General features: G+C 44.2%; 1 protein-coding gene across 1 annotated transcript in view; it reads right to left on the bottom strand.

Moving 5' to 3' along the window:
• LOC149438008 (uncharacterized) overlaps window positions 1–23,906 on the bottom strand; it is a 97,894-nt gene that overhangs the window by 23,627 nt on the left and 50,361 nt on the right. The window contains exons 3-6 of the mRNA XM_089660345.1: window positions 19,243–19,503; window positions 14,159–14,256; window positions 3,964–4,153; window positions 1,516–1,597 (exon numbers count right to left, since the gene is read on the bottom strand). Of these exons, the coding sequence (XP_089516471.1) occupies window positions 1,516–1,597; window positions 3,964–4,153; window positions 14,159–14,256; window positions 19,243–19,503 (631 nt within the window). The remainder of the gene's footprint in view (window positions 1–1,515; window positions 1,598–3,963; window positions 4,154–14,158; window positions 14,257–19,242; window positions 19,504–23,906) is intronic.

The following is a 23,906-nucleotide window of genomic DNA, read 5'->3' as shown; positions in this document are numbered from 1 at the left end:
TGACCATGGCTCTTCTCTTCTGGTTTCTGGTGTAACCATAGCTCGCCTTCTGATCAAGACTTTGCCTACTACTTTGCCTACTGTCTGTCTTCTTGGCTACCAACCACCACTTGTACAGACATTGCTTTCAGCCTGCTGTGTGTTTTAGTGCCCTAATCAGATGACTTCTGGTCTATCTGCTCCCAGAGACCCAGCTTTCAGTCTGCATAAGCCCTCACAGTCAAGCCTGCCATCAGAAGGAAGCTTTTGTGGATTGAACTTCTGGCACCCATGCCACACTGTGCTATCCTGCTCCCTGTTCTACACTTCAGTGGTGTCTGGTCCACAGGTATAAAGGAAGCCCTCCTGTTGTCTCTGCCTACAACCAGGTATGGGATAGTACCAAAGCACCAAATCCCAGCAGAGGCCTTGGAGAACATCAAAACAATTCAAAACAAGTGCTAGGAAACATCTCTAAATTATCCTCTTACTTAAACCGATCATGTCACTGATGATCATCTTGGGAATAGATGCAACAATGCATCCCCACTCACATTTTATTTACACAAAACAGTAACTAGATAGAAAGTTTTATTTATTTTATATTAGCAGTGCCTCCAAATATAGCACTGACTCTGGTGGGGGACACAGTGGTCATGTGAGATGACCCTCACCTCATGGCCATTGCATCCTCTTGCACAAAAGAGGTTATGTACTTCTGTTATGTCAAATACCAGCAGTCAAGGAGCAGCAAAGCAACAGTTTCAAAACATGGGCTTCCAGAAAGGTAAGTGTCACGGTCAGGGGTCAGGCTCGGAGACCAGTAGCTATAACAGCAAAGAGGCTCCCACCAACCAGCAGGATAGGTTTACAAGCTGGTCACCCTGGCAGATGACGTGGGCTCACCCGATCTGCGGAGCCTAAGCACTAACCAGTATTCGCCAGAGCTCCTGATGGTGGGGATGCGTTTTGCTGCATGTTAGTTCCAGGTCGCAGTCCTCAGGATAGCCCCACAAAGGGTGAGGAAGCCAGGGTACAGTAGTATATATAGCAGGTAGGGATCAAACAGAAGCATAGTCGGTAAACAAGCCAAAGGTCAATAACAAGTTGTACAGGCTGGGATCAGGCAGAAGCATAGTTGAGGAACAAGCCAAAGGTCGGTAACGAGTGGTAGTAAAGTTATGGACGGCAGCAGGAGAGACAAGAGCGAGATATTGGCTGGAGAGAGCACAATAATCCGGCAAAGAGGAAGTGCAGAGGCATGGCTTAAATAAGGAAGTTCAGGGGAGGAGCAAGAGATTCAAGGTTCATAACAAACAAGGTCAAGGAAGGATCATTCAAGGAATTGTTCAGGGAGCTATCCAGTATTCTAGGTGGCTCAACAGGGAGAGACATTGTCAGACACAGCAGAGTTCCTAGGTTTGAACCCGGGCCCTAACACGAAGTATAGATTCATTCATTTTGCAGGCTGGGCTTATTTGACCTTTGATCCTGTAATTACAGGAACACATCAATCATTTGTAAGCACTTCCTCACCTGATTGGCCCATTCAGACTGAGAACTGGTTGGAGTTGTAAAGTGGTGTCACTTATCGTCGTCCCCATGTGAAGAGGAGGATCTGGAAAGGAAGATTTATTAATTAGGGAACAGTACTGATCTGCTGTGTGCTGGTTAAGGCTTTCTGATATGGAAATTGCACCCTGTATAATTAGGTCAGACTTGGATCAAACGTTGTAAATGATTTCAAGGATCTGAAATAAACCATTACCCAATCAGCATACAGTTCCTTCATCAAGTCAATTGACTTTGAAATACCTCATCCTAAAAATATTACACAAGTCTTTACAATAAGGAATGGACTTTTTGAAGACCAAAGTTGAAGCACAATAACAGCTATTCTAAAAGCATAAAAATCTTATTAATTCATAGTATGTTATAAAAACAGAAGCAAAAGAAATCTGGTCATCATGGTACAGCATGACAAATACACGGTGTGTTAGTTGAAAGATGAAACCACCACAAAGTACAAACCTTCAGCACATGAAAAGTGCATATCTCCTAGATTGTAAGCTCGAAAGAGCAGGACCCTCGACCCCCCCGTGTATTGTATTGTTAATGTATTGTCTCATGTACTGTCCCCCACTATAATGTACAGCGCTGAGCAAACCTTCTGCCGCTATATAAATACTGTATAATAATAATAATAATGTTGTAAGAATAAGGCCAACGCATTTCAACTCTCAAAGAGTAAGAGTCTTTTTCAGGGGCGTCATATAGACCAGGGGTGTATTTACCACAAGGCAAACAGGGCAGCATTCTTTTTTCAGGCAGCACCACCCCCCCCCCCCCTCCAGGAAGAAGGGACATATGCGGCACGGGGACCAGGTGAGATCTGAAAGAGGCTGTGGGATGCTTGATGGTGTATGCAGAGCCCGACTCTTGTTCCCTGGGATGTTCGGAGCTGTGAAGTTGAGTGTCTCTTTGTTTCCGGGGCGGGGTGTTGGTGGAAGGCTCTCTTGGGTGGGGGGTAGGGGGTGTTGGTAGGTGTCAGGCTATCTCAGCTTGGAGGGCATCTGATTTTTGTCTTGCCTATGGCAGCAAAAAACCTAAAGACACCACTGATATAGACATGATATTAGTTAGGATGAGATCATTCACCAGCAGCAACCCCAAGGAGTGGGTGAAGAAAACTGTATCATACTGGCCAGAATATAAAGAAAAGAAGAGTACAGCGGGGCCTCTTGAGCCGGTTAGTCCTCAGGAGGTGCACCTTCTATGGTTCACGTGGCTTTGCTTTCTTCTTTTTTGTGTGTAACCCCAGAGGGTTCCTTATGGGCCAATATTGTGGATTTTTAATTGATTCCACTATCCAGTTTCATTTTTAAGTGTGGCTTCTGTGTCCAGTCTTGCAAGATGGAACCTTCTTTATATCCTGCCAAGTATGATTACGTTTTGACTATTGGGTGGAAAACGGACGTTTGGGCACCCCTTGTGCTGTTCTGGACCTACTTCCTGGTGTTGCTGCTGGTGGACACAGAACAGAAAGTAGATTTTTTTTTTTGCCAAATTTTCGGTCTTTTTTATATAATAAAACAAATAAAAAATCCAGTGGTGATCAAATACCACCAAAATAAAGCTCTATTTGTATGAAAAAATTATATAAATGTAATTTGGGTGTTGCATGACCAGCTAAAGTATCACAGTGCTGAATAGCAAAAAAATATCTGGTCATGAAGGGGGTAAAACCTTCCGGAGGTCAAGTGGTGAAATGTAATTAGTATGATAACAAGGAGGAGGGAGGAACCAGGGAAGGCAAAACATAAGCAGATTCATTTCCAGTTTCAACAATAGAGAAGTCCATACCCAATACCCCTCTCCAGTCTGGTAGTGGATATTTCAGACGTTCTGAAATCTATAAAGCCTTTTCTCCAGCTCTTCTCCAGATGCATTGGGGGAGATTTACTAAAACTGGAGCACACAAAATCGGGTGCAACTCTGCATGGCAGCCAATCAGCTTCTAGCTTCAGCTTGTTCAAATAAGCTTTGATAATAAAACCTGGAAGCCGATTGTCTTCTATGCAGAGCGGCACCAGATTTGGAACCCTTCAGGTTTAGTAAATAACCCTTGCTGTCTACACTCCCATTGACCCATAAAGAATGGTCTCCTTAATACATTGGATTGTCCATGACACCTATACCCTATAGCTGATCATCAAGGCTCTGCACCAGATTTGGAACCCTTCAGTTTTAGTAAATAACCCTCACTCTCTACACTCCCATTGACCCATAAAGAAATGGTCTCCTTAATAAATGGGATTGTCCATGACCCCCATACCCTATAGCTGATCATCAAGGCTCTGCAGCAGATTGGTGTCAGAGGTGAATCATCCATTGTGACACAACATCAAACATCTGCTTCAAATAGATAAATAGTAATGTTTCTCCCTTGTAGCTCCCAACTCCCATGTCTGCCAGTGTACTCACCTCCAATATCAGTCTCAATGTTCTGGATTGTGACCTCTCCGGCTCCGGCTGATGTGAATCCTCGGAGGGTGATGGTGTAGTTGGTTCCATACTGGAGGGGGATTTTATATTCCGTCACATTGGGTGGAAACTGGAGAGATTCATCCACAGCAAAGGACACATTGTAATCCCTCCAGGCTGAGATATTCATCTGCAAGGAATCATTTCATTGGTTATATCTTACGTCACTCATTTTATCACCGTATAACAAATACAATAAATAAGTAAATCAGTTCTATTTAGTAACTGGAAAAGGAAATCTATGATGATTTAGGCTCCTTTCACACTACGGCGACTTGGGATCTGACTTGTGAGATCCCACGTCACATGACATGTGAAATTCCATGTTAGTCAATGAAAGCGGTCTTATTTAGCATAACTGAAGTCACTTTTGAAAAGGTTCCTGTAACTACTTCAAGTCGACATTTATCCTACTTGGATACATGGAAGTCACCAAGTCAGACCCTCATCTATATTGATGTGATTTGGATCCGACATTACAGGAAGATTACACAAGCATGGCATGAAACTCTGCATCAATTCACACCAAAAGTCGTTGTCAGGAATGGACTTGCCAATAATGGTGGGACTCACCTGCCTTGTGGGCTGCAGTACCAGGGCTGGCCATCGGGTGCTCTCAGCAATCAGAGACTCACCCCTGCAATCAGCCAAACACCTGAAGCTGATTGCAGGGGTTGTATTTAAGGAATGGCCAGACTCACAGTCAGGGCCTTGGTGTGTGTTTTTCCATGGGCCCCTGTACCTTGTATCCTGTATTCCTGTTTCTGTCTGACTTGTTGCCGACCCTGCCTGATCCTGACCTCTGCTGACTTCTCCTACTTGATCCCTGGCTTGTGACCCTGACCATTCTCTGCCCGACCCTCTGTACCACACTGCCCGTGAGTTACTGAACCCAGCTTGTGACCCCGACCACTCTCCCGCCTGTTCCTGGTACTCCGTTTGCCCGTTTGCTACTGACCCGGCCTGCCTGACTACTCTTTGTATTGTATGTATTGTTATCTGTGGGTGGTTTGGTTTGGTTTGTTTGCACTGTGTTTAGGTTTAGTTTTGCACTGCATTTTGTATTGTTAGTCTTAATAAATTATGTTGTTTATACCATATCTGAAGCCTGCGTTTCCCTGTGTCAGTCCACAGACCTCTGGTCATACCTGGAGCCCTGACAGTCGTACTCACATTGCATCAAATTGCCAGCATATCACTGGCAAAGTCACACCATAAGTCGTGCAACTTTCAGGTCACATTAGTGCGTACCGAGCCTTAAGGCCAATGCTTACATTTACAGTACAGGTGGACCTCGGTTTTCGAATGCCTCGGTTAATGTAATTTTCGGTTTACGAATGAAAATCCATTGAAAATAATGTCTTGGTTTACAAATTTGTTTTGGAATACGCAGCGTATGTCGGTGCCGATTTTTAAATGCAATTGCCGGCTTTTTTTTTTCTTCACTATTGCTCACAGAATTAGCTGTCACTTTCCCCGAAGCTAAGGGAAACTTTTTTTCTTTTATCTCGGGAAAGAAACTAAAAGGAAACTTTGTTTCTTTTAAATCAGGGAAAGAAACTAAAAGGAAACTTTGTTTCTTTTATCTCGGGAAAGAAACTAAAAAAAACTTTGTTTCTTTTTTTTGTCCATAACTTTTATTATGGTCAAAAAAACAAAAATCAAAAATACAACATGGAGGAGATAACAAAAGGATCGCAATGATCAAGTTAGATAGACAGACACAATGTTTTAGATGATACAATTTGTCCAACATTTGCAATCAGTCAATAAAAAGTTGAGAGAATGGGAACTGCAGGGAATTACCTCCTGAATAAAATAGAGGAAAGGCTATTCCTAGTTGCGGTTTTGGGTGAGGGGCTCTCGTGAGGGCAAGGATCTCTAACTGATCCAGGAGTAGTACACCCTGGAATCGTTAGAAGGTCAGTGAGGGATGGAGTGTGACACAGAACCAGGTACATCTACGTACTGTAGGAGGGGATTGTGGATCGGAATCTATGGTGGCCTTATATTAAGTCAAGGAGTATGTGTCTTGTTTACCAAAATGATATGTGTGCCTATCAAGATCATCTGAAAAAAAGTCAACTTCGTTTCTTTTAACTCAGGATAATAAACTAAAAGGAAACTTTGTTTCTTTTAGCTGGGGGGAAAGTGACAACTGTATCTCTGAGCTATAGTGAAGAAAAAACAATTTCAAAACCGGCACTGACCTATAGTGACAGCCAGTCACTGTATACACTACTCCTCTCCTGCTTTTCTCAGCCGTCCCGTCCTATCCCCCCCCCCCCCTCACATCTGCAGTACACACAGTCTCCTGTATCGGCTAAATTTTTCCTATCAGCAGAATACCAATAGGGCTATTTTCAGCCGATATGTTTCGGTGGACCAAATTTCTGTGCATCCCTAGTATTTATGCCTTTAACGTGCACTTTATAGAGTTTTGAACAGATAAAAGACTTTTAACTTTTTTCTGACCTCCGGAACGGATTGATTGGTTTTTAATGCATTTCTATGGGAAACCGCATTTTGGTTTACAAATTTTTTACAATACGAAACGTACCGTAAATTCCTTAACTGAGGTATTATTATTATTATTATTACTACGAGTTTATATAGCGCCAAAGGGTTTGCTCAGCGCTGTACAATAGGGGGGACAATACATGGCACAGTACAACAAAAACAGACAGCGTACGAGGGGTGAGAGGGCCCTACTCTTACGAGCTTACAATCTAGGAGGGACACCTGTATATACTTTTTAAAATTGTTTAATGTTGGTAACATGTAATACAAGATGCATCCCTGGCAGAGGATGTACAGAGCGTTATGGTTTATCATAAGCAGCCTCTTTGAACCAAGGTTCCTCCATAGGTTGGTAGGGGTTCCTTTAGCCACTTGAGGACCACCCTATAGCAGATACAGTGAAGGAAATGCGTATTTGACCCCCTGCTGATGTTGAATGTTCGGCCCTCACAAAGAAATGATCGGTCTAACAATCGAATGTTCGTTGTATTGTAACACTGAGAGACAGAATACACCAACAAATTCAGCAGAAATGCGTCTAACAAATGATGACTGATCTGCATGTTCATGAGGGAAAGAAGGATTTGATCCCCTATCATTCAGCAGGATTTCTGGCTACCAGGTGTCTTTCATACAGGTAACAAGCTGAGATTAGAAGCAGTCTCTTAAAGGGAGTGCTGCTAATCTCATTGTGTTACCTGTATAAAAGACACCTGTCCACAGGAGCAATCAAACCGTCAGATTCCAAACTCTCCACCATGGCAAAGACCAAAGAGCTGTCCAAGGATGTCAGGGACAAGATGGTAGACCTACACAAGGCTGGACTGGGCTACCAAACTATGGCCAAGCAGCTTGGTGAGAAGGTGACAACAGTCGGTGCAATCATTCACAAATGGAAGAAACACAAAACAAGTGTCAGTCTCCCTAGGTCTGGTACACCATGCAAGATCTCACCTCGTGGAGTGTCAATGATCATGAGAACAGTGAGGAATCATCCCAGAACTACACGTGAGGATCTTGTCAATGATCTCCAGGCAGCTGGGACCACAGTCACCAAGAAAACAATTGGTAACACACTACGCCGACAAGGACTGAAATCCTGCAGTGCCCGCAAGGTCCCTCTGCTCAAGAAAGCACATGTCCAGGCCCGTCTGAAGTCTGCCGCTAAAAGTCACTGACCGCCACCATTACTAGTAGAAAGAAAAAATCCCAGTATCTATACCGCCATTTGTAAATGCTATAACTTTCATGTGAACCAATTAATTTACACGTATTGGGATTTTTTTTATAGCGAAGACACAGCGAAGAATACATTTTGGCCGAAACTTTTAATGAAATTTGATTTTTTAAATTTTTTTACTGGACATGTTTAATAGCAAAAAGTCCAAAATATAATGTTTTTTTCTCAAAATTGTCTTTTTTTTTTTTGCTTATAGTGCAAAAAATAAAAAAAACGCACAGGTGATCAATTACCACCAAAAAAAGCTCAATTTGTGAGGAAAAAAGGGCGTACATTTCATTTGGGTGCAGCGTTGCATGACTGCGCAATTCTCAGTTAAAGTAACAGCGCCGTAATGCAAAAAATGGCCTGGTCAGGAAGGTGAGGGGGGGGGGAATCCTCAGGAGGGGGAGGGGTTAGCAGTGGTGGATTAAACTGCCACCTGATGGTACCAGAACCAGCAGCATGGAGCCAGCAGAGCTAGTGGGCGGCACTGCTGGGCACAGGTGGGCGGAACTGTTGGGTGGCGCTGCTGGGCACCGATCATCAGGCACTGATCATCAGTGCCCTGATGATCGGTGCCGATCCCCGCTCTAACAACTGCCAGTTCTTGGCAGTACTTTCCTCACGCTCTGACAGTGTGAGGAAAGTGCAGCCGAGAACTGGCATTTGCATTTCCCAGTGATCAGCATGTCATTGGACATGGCTGATCACATGGTAAAAGGCCGCTGTGATTGACCTTTTACCACATCCCGTAATCAGCTGTGTCCGTAGGGGGCGCGCAGGAGAGGGTGTTTTGGGAGGACGTCATATGACGCCCACCCAGAACTAGCCAGCCGCAGTGTAGCCGTCATTCGGTTGGCAAGTAGTTAAACACGTCCTCATAAACTATCTCATGAATGACACTTTGTCATGTTTTATGCAGAATAAAGTTACAAAATAAAGTGCCCAAGTTTTCAAATGGTCAGTCCGCCCCTGGGCGTGACACAGCCTGTGATTGGAAGAACCTCCTCCTGATATCTTTACATTGAACAATGTGAACGCTATTGTCAGAAAACTTAAACTCAGCCTACACCATGTTATCGCAAATAAAATAACAATAAACATTTTCTTTGAAATATAGATTTGTAATACACTTTAAAACACTTTGTAGAAATTCATTATTTATTTTGATTCTCTATACTGAAACTGTTTTTTTAATGTGACTGTTAAAACACCAATCAGCTCTGTGCAGACATTGATTCATACATCAGCAAATTACTAGAAACTCCTCCCCCAAATCTTTTCCTAAGAATGGGAAAGACCTGGCAAAAGGCATGTGACCTCTGAACAAGAATTCATAAATACACTACTCAGATGGTTTCCTATATTAAATTAAATACATTGGCATATTCTTTATACAGTGCCTTGAAAAAGTCTTCACACCCCTTGAAATTTTCCACATTCATATTATAACCAAAACCATTAATGTATTTTATGTTATAGACCAACACAACGTGGCACATAATTGTGGAGTGGAAAGAAAATGAGAAATGGTTTTCAACATTTTTTACAAATAAATATCTGAAAAGTGTGGCGGCATTTGTCTTCAGCCCCCTTTACTCTGATACCCCTAACTAAAATCTAGTGGAACCAATTGCCTTCAGAAGTCACCTAATTAGTAAATAGAGTCCTCCTGTGTGTCATGTAATCTCAGTATAAATCCAGCTTTTCTGTGAAGCCCTCAGAGGTTTGTTAGAGAACATTAGTGAACAAACAGCTTCATGAAGGCCAAGGAACACACAAGACAGGTCAGGGATAAAGTTGTGAAGTTTCAAGCAGGGGTAGGTTATAAAAATATAACCCAAGCTTTGACCATCTCACGAAGCACTGTTCAATCCTGGGGTGGACTTACCATTTGGAAACTCGGGCACTGCCCGAGGGTACGGGTCAGTAGGGGGCCCCATGAGATGCCCCTGGTACCTTTTTCATAAGCTTTTTTGAGTTTGGGCAAGGACACAGGGGCCCCATGATCCCCTATTGCCCAGGGGCCCCATGAGGTGTCAGTCCACCCCTGGTTCAATCCATCATCTGAAAATGGAAAGAGTATGGCACAACTACAAACCTAGCAAGACATGGCCGCCCACCTAAACTGACAGGTCGGGCAAGGAGAGCATTCATCAGAGAAGCAGCCAAGAGGCCCATGGGAACTCTGGAGGAGCTGCGGAGATCCACAGCTCAGGGGGGAGAATCTGTCCACAGGACAACTATTAGTCGTGCACTCCACAAATCTGGCCTTTATGGAAGAGAGGAAAGAAGAAAGCCATTGTTGGAGAAAAGCCATAAGAAGTCCCGTTTGCAGTTTGTGAGAAGCCATGTGGGGGACACAGCAAACATGTGGAAGAAGGGGCTCTGGTCAGAGGAGACCAAAATGGAACTTTTTGGCCCAAAACCAAAACGCTATGTGTAACGGAAAACTAACACTGCCCATCACCCTGAACACACCATCCCCACCGTGAAACATGGTGGTGGCAGCATCATGTGGTGGGGATGCTTTTCTTCAGCAGGGACAGGGAAGCTTGTCAGAGTTGATGGGAAGATGGATGGAGCCAAATACAGGGCAATCTTAGAAGAAAACCTGTCATAGTCTTCAAAATGCTTAAAACTGGGGCTTCACTTTCCAGTAGGACAATGACCCAAAACAGCCAGAGCTACAATGGAATGGTTCCGATCAAAGCATCTTCATGTGTTAGAGTGGCCCAGTCACAGTCCAAACCCAAATCCAATGGAGAATCTGTGGCCAGACCTGAAAATTGCTGTTCTCAGATACTCTCCATCCAATCTGGCAGAGCTTGAGCGATTCTGCAAAGAAGAATGGGCAGAAATGTCCCTCTCTAGATGTGCAAAGAGACATCCCAAAAAAGACTTGCAGCTGGAATTGCAGCCATAGGGGGTCCTACAAAGTATTGACTCTGGGGGGCCGAATACAAATGTCGCCACACTTTTCACAGATTTATTTGTAAAACATTTTGAAAACCATTACCCATTTTCCTTCCACTTCACAATTATGTGCCACTTTGTATTGGTCTATCACAGAAGTATCCAAACTTTCTAAACAAAGGGCCAGATTATTGTCATTCAGACGTTAGGTGAGCTGAACTGTGGCCAGCAGCAGTGACAATTTTATATCTGCTCAGCTGTCATTGGCACAACGATGGCCAACCTCAGAATTTCATTGTTTCTTATTGGTCTTTCAAGTCTGGGCTGCTCCTGGACAATGCATAGCACTTTGAAAAGCAGAGGGATTTAGGAGGGCAGGCTGGGGAGGATTCTCAGCAATGGTGTACAAACAGCTGGTTGGTGGGACTTTTCTGGAAGGAGATGTCTGCTGACCAGCAATGGAAGTCATGTGAAGAACTTTCTATCAGGAATGGACAAGGCTCTGTTCCAGATGTTATAACAGTGGCTTTATCTGTGTGTATTGGTTGGTCTATATGATCCATGGTCTATGTTTTCACTCCCATCAGGAGAAGACCTATTGGTTGAATAGACAGTGCTGGTGGCCCACATTGACGGACAATTTGTAGAACAGCAGAATATATAAACGTGTAGCATCTCATTGTGCTGTTTACAATCCTGGTTTACAGATGGGATTTCTTTTTTTTTTTTTTTTTGTATTAACAATTTTTATTGGTTTTCAAATAGGTAAAATTATAGACATAACAGAAAGAAACATTGATGGCATAACTACACATAATCAAGTCCAATAGAGTCATACAGAGTCATACAAAATCAGTGCGGAAACAATCATGATCTTAGATTCGGGCCGGCAAAGAGGAAATGAAGGAATCCCATGGGAGCCAAATCAACTCAAATACAGCAAACGAACAATTATGTAAGGCAGTCAAATACTCCATCCGTCTTACTTTAGCAATAAGTTTGTACAAAGTCAGCAGTGTGGGGGGAGTAGAAGATAACCAACCCATAGGAATACTTCTCCTGGCCGCGGTCAGCACATGAGCAGCAAGTTTTCTGGCTGGTTTAGATAGACCCGGGAATGGCAAGCCCAGCAAAAAATGCAGAGGGTCAAAAGGGAGCGAGGCATGCAGCATTGATTGCAACAAGGAACGGACTTCCTCCCAAAAAGGAACAATAGATTTACATGTCCAAAAAATATGATAGAGAGAACCAGAATCCCTACCACAGCGCCAGCAGACAGGAGAAGCACTCGGGTTGAAAGCATGAAGAACCTCAGGTGTTTTGTACCATAACATCATAATCTTATAAATGTTTTCCTTAAAAACCACACAAACAGAAGATTTAGATGCATTTACCCAAATATTCTTCCACGTTAGTAAATCAATATCACGTTGTACAAACTGAGACCACCTACGCATGTAGAGGTGAGTTTCATTAGATAAAGGGGATGAGTCCATAAGAAGTTTATAAGTATTGGAGATGATATCCCTTTGGTGGGGGCCCTGCATACATAAACGTTCGAAGGGTGCAGGCTTCCCCAGGATCAATGAGGATGATAAAGTAGAGAAAAAATGGCGTATTTGGATATATATATATATAGGTGATGAGGAGGTAAAGAAGCTTTTTTCTGGAGATCCGGGAATTAATGTAATTTACGAGTCACCGGATGTACCAAGTGACTCAATTGAAAAAGGTTGGATACCACCCAAAGAGACATCCGGGATATGGCCATATTGTCTGGCAGATTAGGGTTATAGAGGATATTTGTCAGAGGGGAGCATTCAGAGGCCAATGTGAATTGAGCCTTACATTTCTGCCATACCATCAATGAAAATTGGGACCAAGGAATAGATGACGGAAGGAAGAGACATCCACTGCCGCGGTTGACCAAAGAAGGGAACATGGATGAACTGGGGACAGTTGTAAAGATTCAATCTCAGTCCATGTATTGGGAAGGTATTGCGTGGACCATGACAGAAGAAAACAAAGGTGAGTCGCATAATAATACTGTACTTGATTATATCCGGCGCTCCCAAACCTCCCCTAGAACGCGGAGAGAGCAGAACAGAACGTGCAATCCTGTGCCGCATATTGTGCCAAATAAAGTGTAGGAAAGATTTCTGAAGGGAGTGAAGCTTGGACAAAGGAACGGGAAGAGTCGCAAACAGGTACAAGAGTTTGGGTAACACGGTCATTTTTAGAACGTTGATGCGACCGAGGAAAGAGATGGGCAAGGCATCCCAACATTTCAGAGAGCGAGAAATTGCTATGAACAAAGGGGGGAAATTGGCCTCGTATTTAGATTGGTAAGAAAGAGAAATATTAGTACCTAAATATTTTAAAGAGTGTGTGCACCACCGGTAGGGAAAGGCTTCCTGAAGCGAGGACAGAACGATAGGCGGGACATGTATTGGAAGTGCCCCAGTTTTGGACGTATTGACTTTGTAACCTGAAATAGCCCCAAATTGTTTCAAGGTCTTATGCAAAATCTGTAAAGAAGTATGGGGACTCGTAAGCGTGAGAAGAATGTCATCTGCAAATAACGATAATTTGTACTCATGGGAATGTGACCGTATCCCGCGAATATCCGGGTTTGACCTAATAGCGATGGCTAAAGGTTCCTGACAAAGAATAAACAGTAAAGGAGAGAGTGGGCAGCCCTGACGTGTACCGTTTAACATCTGAAAGGGAGGCGAGAGAAAAGAAGCTAATCTGACCTGCGAGAAGGGGGATGAATAGAGGGCCTTCAAAGCAGCTACAAATGGACCTTTGAAACCAAATCTCTCCAAGATCATGAACATATAAGGCCAGCTTAAACGGTCGAAAGCTTTTTGAGCGTCCAAGCTTAATAACACAGTAGGGGTAGAGGACCAGATGGGATTTCTTTATTCCTGAAATGTTGCTATGCTGTGGAATTGTGAAAGCCCGGAGAAGAATCGGCTGCAGGAAAGATAGAACTGACATTCTTGGGCTGGTAAGTATTTATTTCTTAAAAAGCAGCAGCTACATCATTTGTTGCTGCTAGCTTTTAAATTTTCACACAAATCCCCTAATACTTTGTAGAAAAGAGTCTGTTGTTTACAGAGCTCAGTAGTTCAAGCTGAAATCAACAGACACCCCCCCTCCCTCCAAATAGTTTAACCAAAGGTTTCAGAGATATACTGTCTGAAAGTAGACAGCTAGTACTGAGTTCTCTCCTTAGATAACCCACAGTGCTCTGGGAATCTTGTGTCATGGGAACACTCTGTATTAAATGTCTATTTGTAATTACTTTATATTACCAAAAAAATCTTAAACATAATTTTTAAAACACATTCACTTAAAAATGTCAAAGAAGATTGGCTCAGTCATTAGCTTTAGATTTATTTTCAACAAGTAAACAGTAACTGTCCAATATGGACTTGAGGTTAAAATATACAAAATGTAGGATTATCTTACCTGGAATCCAGTTATTTTTCCCCATTCCTCAGACAACTTCCATCCTATTATGTTTTTTTGCATTGATGGAACTTTCGTTATTTCAGGTTTCCTGAGCACTGGATGAAGAAAAATAAATAAATGTAATAAATTCCAGTACACTGTCCATGTACACAGAGGTCAGGGCATCCATCTCCCCCCATACTCATCTACAGAACCAAAATATGGAAATATTAAACAGAGAAACGTGCCCCTGGACTAGCAGGGGAGTGCAGAGGAGGTCCTTGTCTGGGGGAGTGCAGAGGAGGCCCTGGACTAAAAAAGGGGAGGGTGGGTATGACAAAGACCCTGGATTAGGGGTTTGGGTACAGAGGAGGCTCTGGACTAAGAAGTAAGTGCAGAGAAGGCTATGGACTAAGAGGGGAGTGCAGAGGAGGCCCTGGACTTGAGAGGGGGAGTGCAGAGGAGGCCTTGAACTTTGGGGGGGCTGCAGAGGAGGCCTTGGATTTGGAGGGAGGGGTGCAGAGGAGGCCTTGAACTTGGGGCATGGCAGAGGCAGCTCTGACCTTTGAGGAAGGGATGCAGAGGAGGCCCTGAACTTAGGGGTGGCAGAGGAGGCCTTGGGCTAGGTAGAGTGGATTGGTGTGGTAAAGGACCTGGATTGGGGGGGACAAAGGAGACTCTGGACTAGGTGAGGGGGTGTCTGGAGGTCCCAGACTAGAAAATGGGATGTCTGAAGGTCCTGGACTAGGAAAGAGATCTGACAACTTCCAAAGTTTTGACACATTTAATTACCACATACCATTTTTTTTTTTGGGGGGGGGGGTGAAAAAAATCCCCAATCCCGGGAGCTAGATGTTCTAGATCAGACCCCACTCCTATTCCTTCTATTCCACCAGACCCCACTCCTATTCCTTCTATTTCAACAGACACCGCTCCTATTCCTTCTATTCCACCAGACCCCACTCCTATTCCTTCTATTCCACCAGACCCCACTCCTATTCCTTCTATTCCACCAGACCCCGCTCCTATTCCTTCTATTCCACCAGACCCCGCTCCTACTCCTTCTATTCCACTAGACCCCGCTCCTATTCCTTCTGTTCCACCAGACCTCGCTACTATTCCTTCTATTCCACCAGACCCCACTCCTATTCCTTCTATTCCACCAGACCCCTCTCCTGTTACTTCTATTCCACTAGACTCCAATCCTATTCCTTCTATTCCACCAGACCCCACTCCTATTCCTTCTATTCCACCAGACCCCGCTCCTATTCCTTCTATTCCACCAGACCCCACTCCTATTCCTTCTATTCCACTAGACCCCACTCCTATTCCTTCTATTCCACTAGACTCCAATCCTATTCCTTCTATTCCACCAGACCCCCCTCTCCTGTTCCTTCTATTCCACCAGATCCCACTCCTATTCCTTCTATTCCTCCAGACCCCGCTCCTAATCCTTTTACTCCACCAGATCCCACTCCTATTCCTTCTATTCCACCAGATCGTGCTCCTATTCCTTCTATTCCACCAGACCACACTCCTATTCCTTCTGTTCCACCAGACCCCACTCCTAATCCTTCTACTCCACCAGATTCCACTCCTATTCCTTCAATTCCACTAGAACCTGCTCTTATTCCCTCTATTCCACCAGACCCAGCTTCTTTTGCTACTATACCACCAGACCCCACTCTTGTTCCTTCTATTCCACCAGACTTTGCTCATATTGCACCAGACTCCACTCCTATTCCTTCTGTTCCACCAGACACTACTATTATCCTTTCTATTCCACCAGACCCTGCTCCTATTGCTTCTGTTCCACCAGACCCCGCTCCTATTCCTTCTATTCCATCAGACCTCACTCTTGTTCCCTCTACTCCACTAGACCTCGCTCCTATTCCTTCTATTCCACCAGACACTCCTCCTATTCCTTCTATTCCACCAGACACCGCTCCTATTCCTTCTATTTCACCAAACTCTGCTCCTAAGCCTTCTACTCCACCAGATCGCACTCCTATTCCTTCAATTCCACCAGATCCCACTCCTTTTCCTTCTATTCCACCAGACCTCGCTCCTGTTCCTTCTATTCCACCAGATACTGCCCCTATATTTTCTGTTCCACCAGACACCACTTTTATGCCTTCTATTCCACCAGACCCCGCTCCTATTCCTTCTTTTCCACCAGTCACCACTTCTATTTCTTCTATTCCACCAGACCCCTCTCCTATTCCTTCTATTCCACCTGACCCCACTCCTACTCCTTCTATTCTACCAGACCCCTCTCCTATTCCTTCTATTCCACCTGACCCCTCTCCTATTCCTTCTATTCCACCTGATCACTCTCCTATTCATTCTGTTCCACCAGACCCCACTCCTATGCCTTCTGTTCCACCAGATCTTGCTTCTATTCCTTCTATTCCACCAGACCCCTCAATTTACATGAGTAGCACCCTGCTATTCAGCTAGGGGAGCTAGACTCCAATTGTTAATGCGGAGGGCTGAGTAGCAGCCTGGGTGTGATAGCTAGCATGGGTCAAATTAGGTCAGAGCTGAGAGGCTCTGCAGACCAGCCCTCTGGAATTCCCCCCTGCTCCTGAACTTTGGAGACAGGTCTAGAAGCAGTGGGTGGATCTGAGGAGTGGCTGATCTGCACTTTTGAGGGATCCTGGCCAATCCCCAACAGGAGGCTTAACAAGGAGCCAGCACAATCCTTAAAAGTGAGAGAGTTTGCTCAGCAGCTGGAGACTTCAGGTGGAAGACAGAGAGGATGAGAGGCTGAAGGCAGGAGCCTAGGAGGGGCCCAGATGCAGAGGGGCTCACCTACAAGCAGTGGAGATGGGAAGGAGGAAAGCTCAGACCTTCACTGGTCCCCAGAGTGAGGACCACCTATGTAGCAGGGAAGGAGTGGCCCAGCTAGAAGGCCTGGTAGCAGCCAACAACCGACAATAGGAACATAGTGCTTTATCCTTAAAACAGACTTTATTCCACAAATCTTAATCAATGCACTCACATTGTTAAAATAAAAAAAAACGCTTTCAGTGATAAATGCCTGTATCAGCCGTTGTCATATGTACTTGCCGCTTGTTCTCTCTGAAACCGAGTGACTTCGTAGCCCCACCCCTACGAGTTACGCCATAGGACACATGGCTTCATCAGGGGGTTATGATATGAACGGATTTATTTTTGTTTTTTATTATGATCACTTTATTGATATATTGAAAATGTTTTGTCAGTTTGCATATATAATAGTATATTTCACACACTTTATATAGTTGGATAATAGGAGCGCAACATTTAGACATTTATAGATACTGGCTAGCTCTCCAAAAGAAACTGTTTTGCTGTGAAGACTTGTAAATAGTTCCAGGAAGTTGTCCTCGGTTTCTTAGTTCCATTGGGCATCCCATACATCCCTTACCCATCCAAGTTAATAACCCCTTTAATAAGAAACAAAAAATAACCAAACTCAAGGACTGGTTACTGACTCCTGGATGCAAGGATGTGAAAATGTGTGTTTCCATGGCTGTGCCAGTACTATAGGGCAGCGATGGTGAACCTATGTCACGCGTCCCACAGCTGACACGCAGAGCCCTCTCTGTGGGCACTTGAGTGGCTTGCTACCCCCCAGCAGCCATCATCAATGCGCACGCTCGGAACTGAGTTGCAGCTTGTCCAGTGACGTCATTGTGCCTGACATCTGGCTCCTGAGCGTTCCAGCCCTCTCTTCTGGATCCTTCACACACAGCTGGCTTCCGGACCCAGCAGAGCGGTGTCACCTGCGGCACAGTGGTATCCATGACGATTTCTTACTTGGGCACAGCGATCCTTGTTGTTCCACAGGACTATGGCAATACCTATATCTGTCTACAAAAATGTAAGTTGCTCTCGTACAGACTTGTATATATAGACGTGTATATGGCCATATTTTGAGAGCATTCACAGACATATCTTATATGGGTGGGGTTAGTAAATCATTTTTGTTATTTTTGTGTTTTTCTAGATTCCAAGTATTGAACACCAAAAAATGAGCACAGAAAAACTGAAAACAAATAGTGGAAGATCATTCCAAGAACCCTTGGCAGAGTCATTTGGAAAAATACATGTATAAGTAAATTTTTTTCAATAAAAAACTATTTATAGTATTGAAAGCTCTATTATTGTGTTTTTCTTTTAAGACAAAAGATGTTAATTATTTCGGACAACTGTATGAGTTGTTTTTTTCTAAACTAAAACCTCAATATTCAAATGTAATCGCAGTGTTGGCACATTGAAATAAATAAGTTGGTTTTGTGTTGCAGTTTGGGCACTCGGGCTCAGAAAGGTTCACCATCACTGCCATAGGGGGACCCAAAACTATTGTAACTCCTATGGAGGTAGGGCTACACATGATTAATTTAATTTGGTGTAAGTTACCTCATCCTTTGGGAAAGTATCCCATGTGTATGGAGCCATGTAATAAGGGAGGAACCGAAGGAACAAGGCTGGGCATGAATTGGTACACACTTACTGAAGAAGACGGGTATTTGGGAAGACATTCACTTTGCACAAGATGCTGAGACATTTGTGCCTGTGCCTTTATCTGCTAGACCCCCATTATATTCTGATATCATCTTCCATGTGCTGAATATCCTTCTGTCGTCCACCTTTATCACTTTATTTAAGGAGAGTCTTTATTTCTCCACAGCCACCAATCAGAATCAAACTGCCATTTTCCAGGTTAATCTGATTGGTGGGTGTCAGGACAACATTTTTATATACAGTATAATGGACATCTGAATGTAATTGCTGAATGAAGGAAAACACAGATAAATTCATAAAGGAAACGTGTCATTGGATAAAGTGGAGGTTGCCATTCCTGATCTTGCTTTAGTATACCTGGACTGAACATTACACTAGAATCACAACTCGTATTTCCTTCTCAGTTATTTTAGAAAATAAATCCAGAGACAGCCAGGCAATGAATATTTTCAGGATTTGGCAGCTTCTGCATTTCCCTCAGTACAGGTTTCCTTTAGGACAAATGATAAATGACGGGGCTGAGTATTGTGTCCAGTGTTGGCTGATATCAGAGCCGACAATACTTGTATAAGAACAGACCATTCTCTCACCTGACTCCCCCGTCCTGATATCTCTGAACCCCAGATAGTATGTTTTGTCTGTACGATTGTAGATGTATATTCTATACAGAGAGACCGGCTGTAGATCGGTGAATGTCACACTTTTACCATATGACGTTTTACAGGATCCATAATAATACGGCTCGGCACAGCATTGCACATGAAACCTCCAGGTCTGGGGACATTGAGGGGTGCAGGAGATCCGGGCGCTGATACTGGTTGCGGTGACCCTCCAATCCATCATTGTGACTCCTGATAAAGACAACATGGAGACATTAACCCCTCGCCCTCCAGAGGATCCCCCCCCCTCACCCTCCAGAGGATCCCCCCCCCTCGCCCTCCAGAGGATTTCCCCCATTCCTGACTAGGCCAGTTTTTGCGTTATCGTGCTGTGTTACTTTAACTGACAATTACGCGGTCATGCAACGCTGTCCCCAAATGAAATGTGTGTCCTTTTTCCCCACAAATTGAGCTCTTTTTCTGGTATTTGATAGTCAGTGTGGTTTTCATGTTTTGCGCTATAAAAAAAAAGACCGACAATTTTGAGAAAAAAAAACAATATTTTTGATGGGTTGCTATTAACCGCCTCCCTTCCGCCATATAAGGTAATGACAGGTGCAAGGCGGTTCTCTCATTCTGGGAGGACGTCATATGACGTCCTACCACTCTATAATCGCGCATGCGTGGCTTCGGGAGCGCGCAGCGTGGCAATTGGCTGTGTGCTGTGTTCCTCAGACACAGCGGATCACCGATCCACGGAAAGAGCCGAAGATGACGGCTTGGTCATGTGATCAGCTGTGTCCAATCACAGCTGATCAGATGTAAACAGGGAAATGCTGGTTATAGGCAGTTCTCTCCTCTCGAGCTGTCAAGCTGACAGGGGAGAGGAGAGGAGAGCTGGTAATCGGCATTCCTCGGAGGGGACATGTACACTGATCATCAGAGCACTGATGATCAGTATGCCCTGGTGATCAGTGTAGCCCCAGCAGTGCCACCTGTCAGTGTCCATCAGTGCCAATCCATGCCACCTGCCAGTGCCCATCAATTCTATATCAATGCCACATATCAGTGCCCATCTGAGCTGCCTTTCAGTGTCATCTATCAGTGCCACCTATCAATGCCACCTATCATTGCTACCAATCAATGCCACCTATCAGTGCCCATCAGTGCCTCCTAACAGTGCCAGCCAGTGCCACCTATCTGTGCCTGTCAGTGCTGCCTATCAATGCCACCTATCAGTGCAATATACGAGTGCTGCCTTTCAGTGCCCATCAGTGATGCCTGTCAATGCTCATCAGTGCCACCTACCAGTGCCTCCTCATCAGTGCCCAGCAGTGCAATCCATCAGTGTCCATCAGTGCAGCCTACCAGTACCCATCACTGCAACCTCATTAGCGCATATCAGTAAAGGAGAAAAATCACTTATTTGCAAAATTTTATAACAAAAACTAAAAAAAAAACAAACATTTTTTTTCAAAATTTTTTGTGGTTTTTGCTTTGTTTAGCAAAAAATGAAAAAAAACCCTGAGGTGATTAAATACCACCAAAAGAAAGCTCTATCTGTCTCACAAAAATGATAAAAGCTTCATATGGGTACAGTGTTACATGACCGCGCAATTGTCACTTAAAGTGCGACAGCGCTGAAAGCTGGCCTGGGTAGGAAGGGGATAGAAGTGCCCGGTAGGCGAGGGGTTAAACATGTCTAATAAACATTTTTTTAAAAATCAAATTTCATCATGAATTTTGGCCAAAATGTATTCTGCTCCGTGTCTTTGCTAAAAAAAATCCCAATACGTGTAAATTAATTGGATTACGGGAAAGTTATAGCGTCTATAAATGGTGGTATACAGTGAGGAACAGAAGTATTTGAACCCCCTGCGATTTTGCAAGTTCTCCCACTTAGAAATCATGGAGGGTCTGACATTCACATTGTAGGTGCATTCCCACTCAGAGACAGAATTTAAAAAAAAATTCAGGAGATCACATTGTATGATTTGTAAAGAATGCATTTGTCTCGCACGGCTGAACAGAAGTATTTGAACACCTAAGAAACAGCAAGAATTCTGTCTCTCAAAGACCTGTTACTGCGCCTTTAAAAAGTCCACCTCTACTCCACTCATTCATCTCACTTAGTAGCACCTGTCTGAGCTCTTTAAAGACACCTGTCCACCCCACAGTCAGTCAGACGCCAACTACTACCATGGGCAAGACCAAAGAGCTGTCCAAAGACACAGGAGACAAAATTGTGGACCTCCACAAGGCTGGAAAGGGCTACGGGGCAATTGCCAAGCAGCTTGGTGAAAATAGATCAACTGTTGGAGCAATTGTTAGAAAATGGAAGAGGCTAAAGACGACTGTCAGTCTCCCTCGGACTGGGGCTCCATGCAAGATGTCACCTCGTGGGGTATCACTGATGATAAGAAAGGTGAGGAATCAGCCCAGAACTACAAGGGAGGAGCTGGTCAATGACATGAAGAGAGCTGGGACCACAGTTTCCAAGGTCACTGTCGGTAGAACACTACGCCGTCATGGTTTCCAATCATGCATTGCACGGAAGGTACCCCTGCTCAAGTCATCACATGTCCAGGCCCATCTGAAGTTTGCCAATGACCATCTGGATGATCCAGAGGAGGCATGGGAGAAAGTCATGTGGTCAGAGGAGACCAAAGTAGAACTTTTTGGTCTAAACTTCACTCGTCGTGTTTGGAGGAAAAAGAAGGATGAGTTGCATCCCAAGAACACCATCCCTACTGTGAAGCATGGGGGTGGTAACATCATGCTTTGGGGGTGCTTTTCTGCGAAGGGGACAGGATGACTGCACTGTATTAAGGAGAGGATGAATGGGGCCATTTATTGTGAGATTTTCAGCAACAACCTCCTTCCCTCAGTCAGAGCATTGAAGATGGGTCATGGCTGGGTCTTCCAACATGACAACGACCCGAACCACACAGCCAGGAGAACCAAGGAGTGGCTCCGTAAGAAGCATATCAAGGTTCTGGAGTGGCCTAGCCAGTCTCCACACCTAAATCCAATAGAACATCTTTGGAGGGAGCTGAAACTCCGTGTTGCTCAGCGACAGCCCTGAAACCTGACAGATCTTGAGGAGATCTGTGTGGAGGAGTTGGCCAAAATCCCTGTTGCAGTGCAAACCTGGCCAAGGGCTACAGGAAACGTCTGACCTCTGTAATTGCAGACAAAGGCTTCTGTACCAAATATTAACACGGATCTTCTCAGGGGTCCAAATACTTCTGTTCAGCCGTGCGAGACAAATACATTCTTTACAAATCATACAATGTGATTTCTTGAATTTTTTTTTTTTAAATTCTGTCTCTCAGAGTGGGAATGTCCCTCCAATGTGAATGTCAGACCCTCCATGATGGAGAAGTGGGAGAACTTGCAAAATCGCAGGGGGTTCAAATACTTCTGTTCCTCACGGTATATATTGGTATTTTTTTCATCTTTACCAGTAATGGAGGCGATCAGTGACTTGTAGCAGGACTTCAGCGGACATTCTGAAACTGGGGGGGGGGGGACTGACTTGGTGTCACTGACATCCCCAATGACACCAATACAGTGATCAGTGCTAAAAAAAAAAAAAAAAAAAAGCACTGACACTGTACTAATGGCACTGGGCAGGAGGGGGTTAACATGAGGGGCAATCAAAGGGTTAACTGTGTGCTGGGAGTGTTTTACTAGGGGGCGGGGTCTGTGTGCTTTACAGTAATCACACTGCTGAGGATGACTGTGCTGTGCAGTGTGCCCGAGCTGACAGGGAGGGGGATTGTTAGTAAACAAAAAAGTCCTCCTCCCCATCGGAGATCCTCGGAAATCACCAAGCGCAGGTGAGTGATTACTGGCCAGGGCCCAGTGATTGACAGCAGTGGCCGCAAATGGCGACACAGGTAGGGTGTGCACATGGTTTGCGCACACCCCCTACCCAGAAATACATATATATATATATATATATATATATATATATATATATATACACACACACACACATATGTGCTGGAAGTGGGAGGACACACAAGGAGGTCACCCGCTGTCCTCATCCAATGGAGTGTTTTCCAAGGCTTTGTTTAGATGGGTAGATGCAGCCTGCTTTCATTTATCCTTCTTCATGCTAAGTTTGTATTCTCACAAACTGTAATTGTACGGTGAGGGAAGTATGAATATCCTGACAACATTGACCCCGAGTCTACGTCACGCCTTTACATTGTATCTTTCACCGTCACCTTTTGTACACAAATGATCTTTCTATAACAAAATAATGTTACTGTTAATGGTGGAATTGTTCAGACGAAAAAACATTTTATAGAAAAGATCTTATGTAAATCTGGAGAACATTGTCTTCTAATGATGGACAACCTTACAGCAGGTGAGGAGCACATTCATTTAGGGTGGCAGGACCAGCATGCTGGACAATTGTCTAGTTACTAAACTATGTATAGACTTCCATTTGGCCTGTGCAGTATGTGGTTTCATCATGGTCACCATTCACACTATTCCAGGACTGATGTCATGTCTGTAACCCTCCAGATCTTGTACCAGGACTCCATCCTGACCACAGACTTTATTAGACATGGACATAGAGGTAGGTAGGTCCCTGTGCAGGATCATGGTTTGGGTTGTCTTCAAAGACTACTGACCTATTC

This window comes from Staurois parvus, unplaced genomic scaffold (assembly GCF_062004578.1).
Source record: "Staurois parvus isolate SC_StPar_1 unplaced genomic scaffold, SC_StPar_1.0 ptg001227l, whole genome shotgun sequence".
Classification (NCBI taxonomy): Eukaryota; Metazoa; Chordata; class Amphibia; order Anura; family Ranidae; genus Staurois; species Staurois parvus.
Note: the sequence above shows the minus strand (reverse complement) of the source record. Positions and strands in the feature narration are given on the sequence as shown.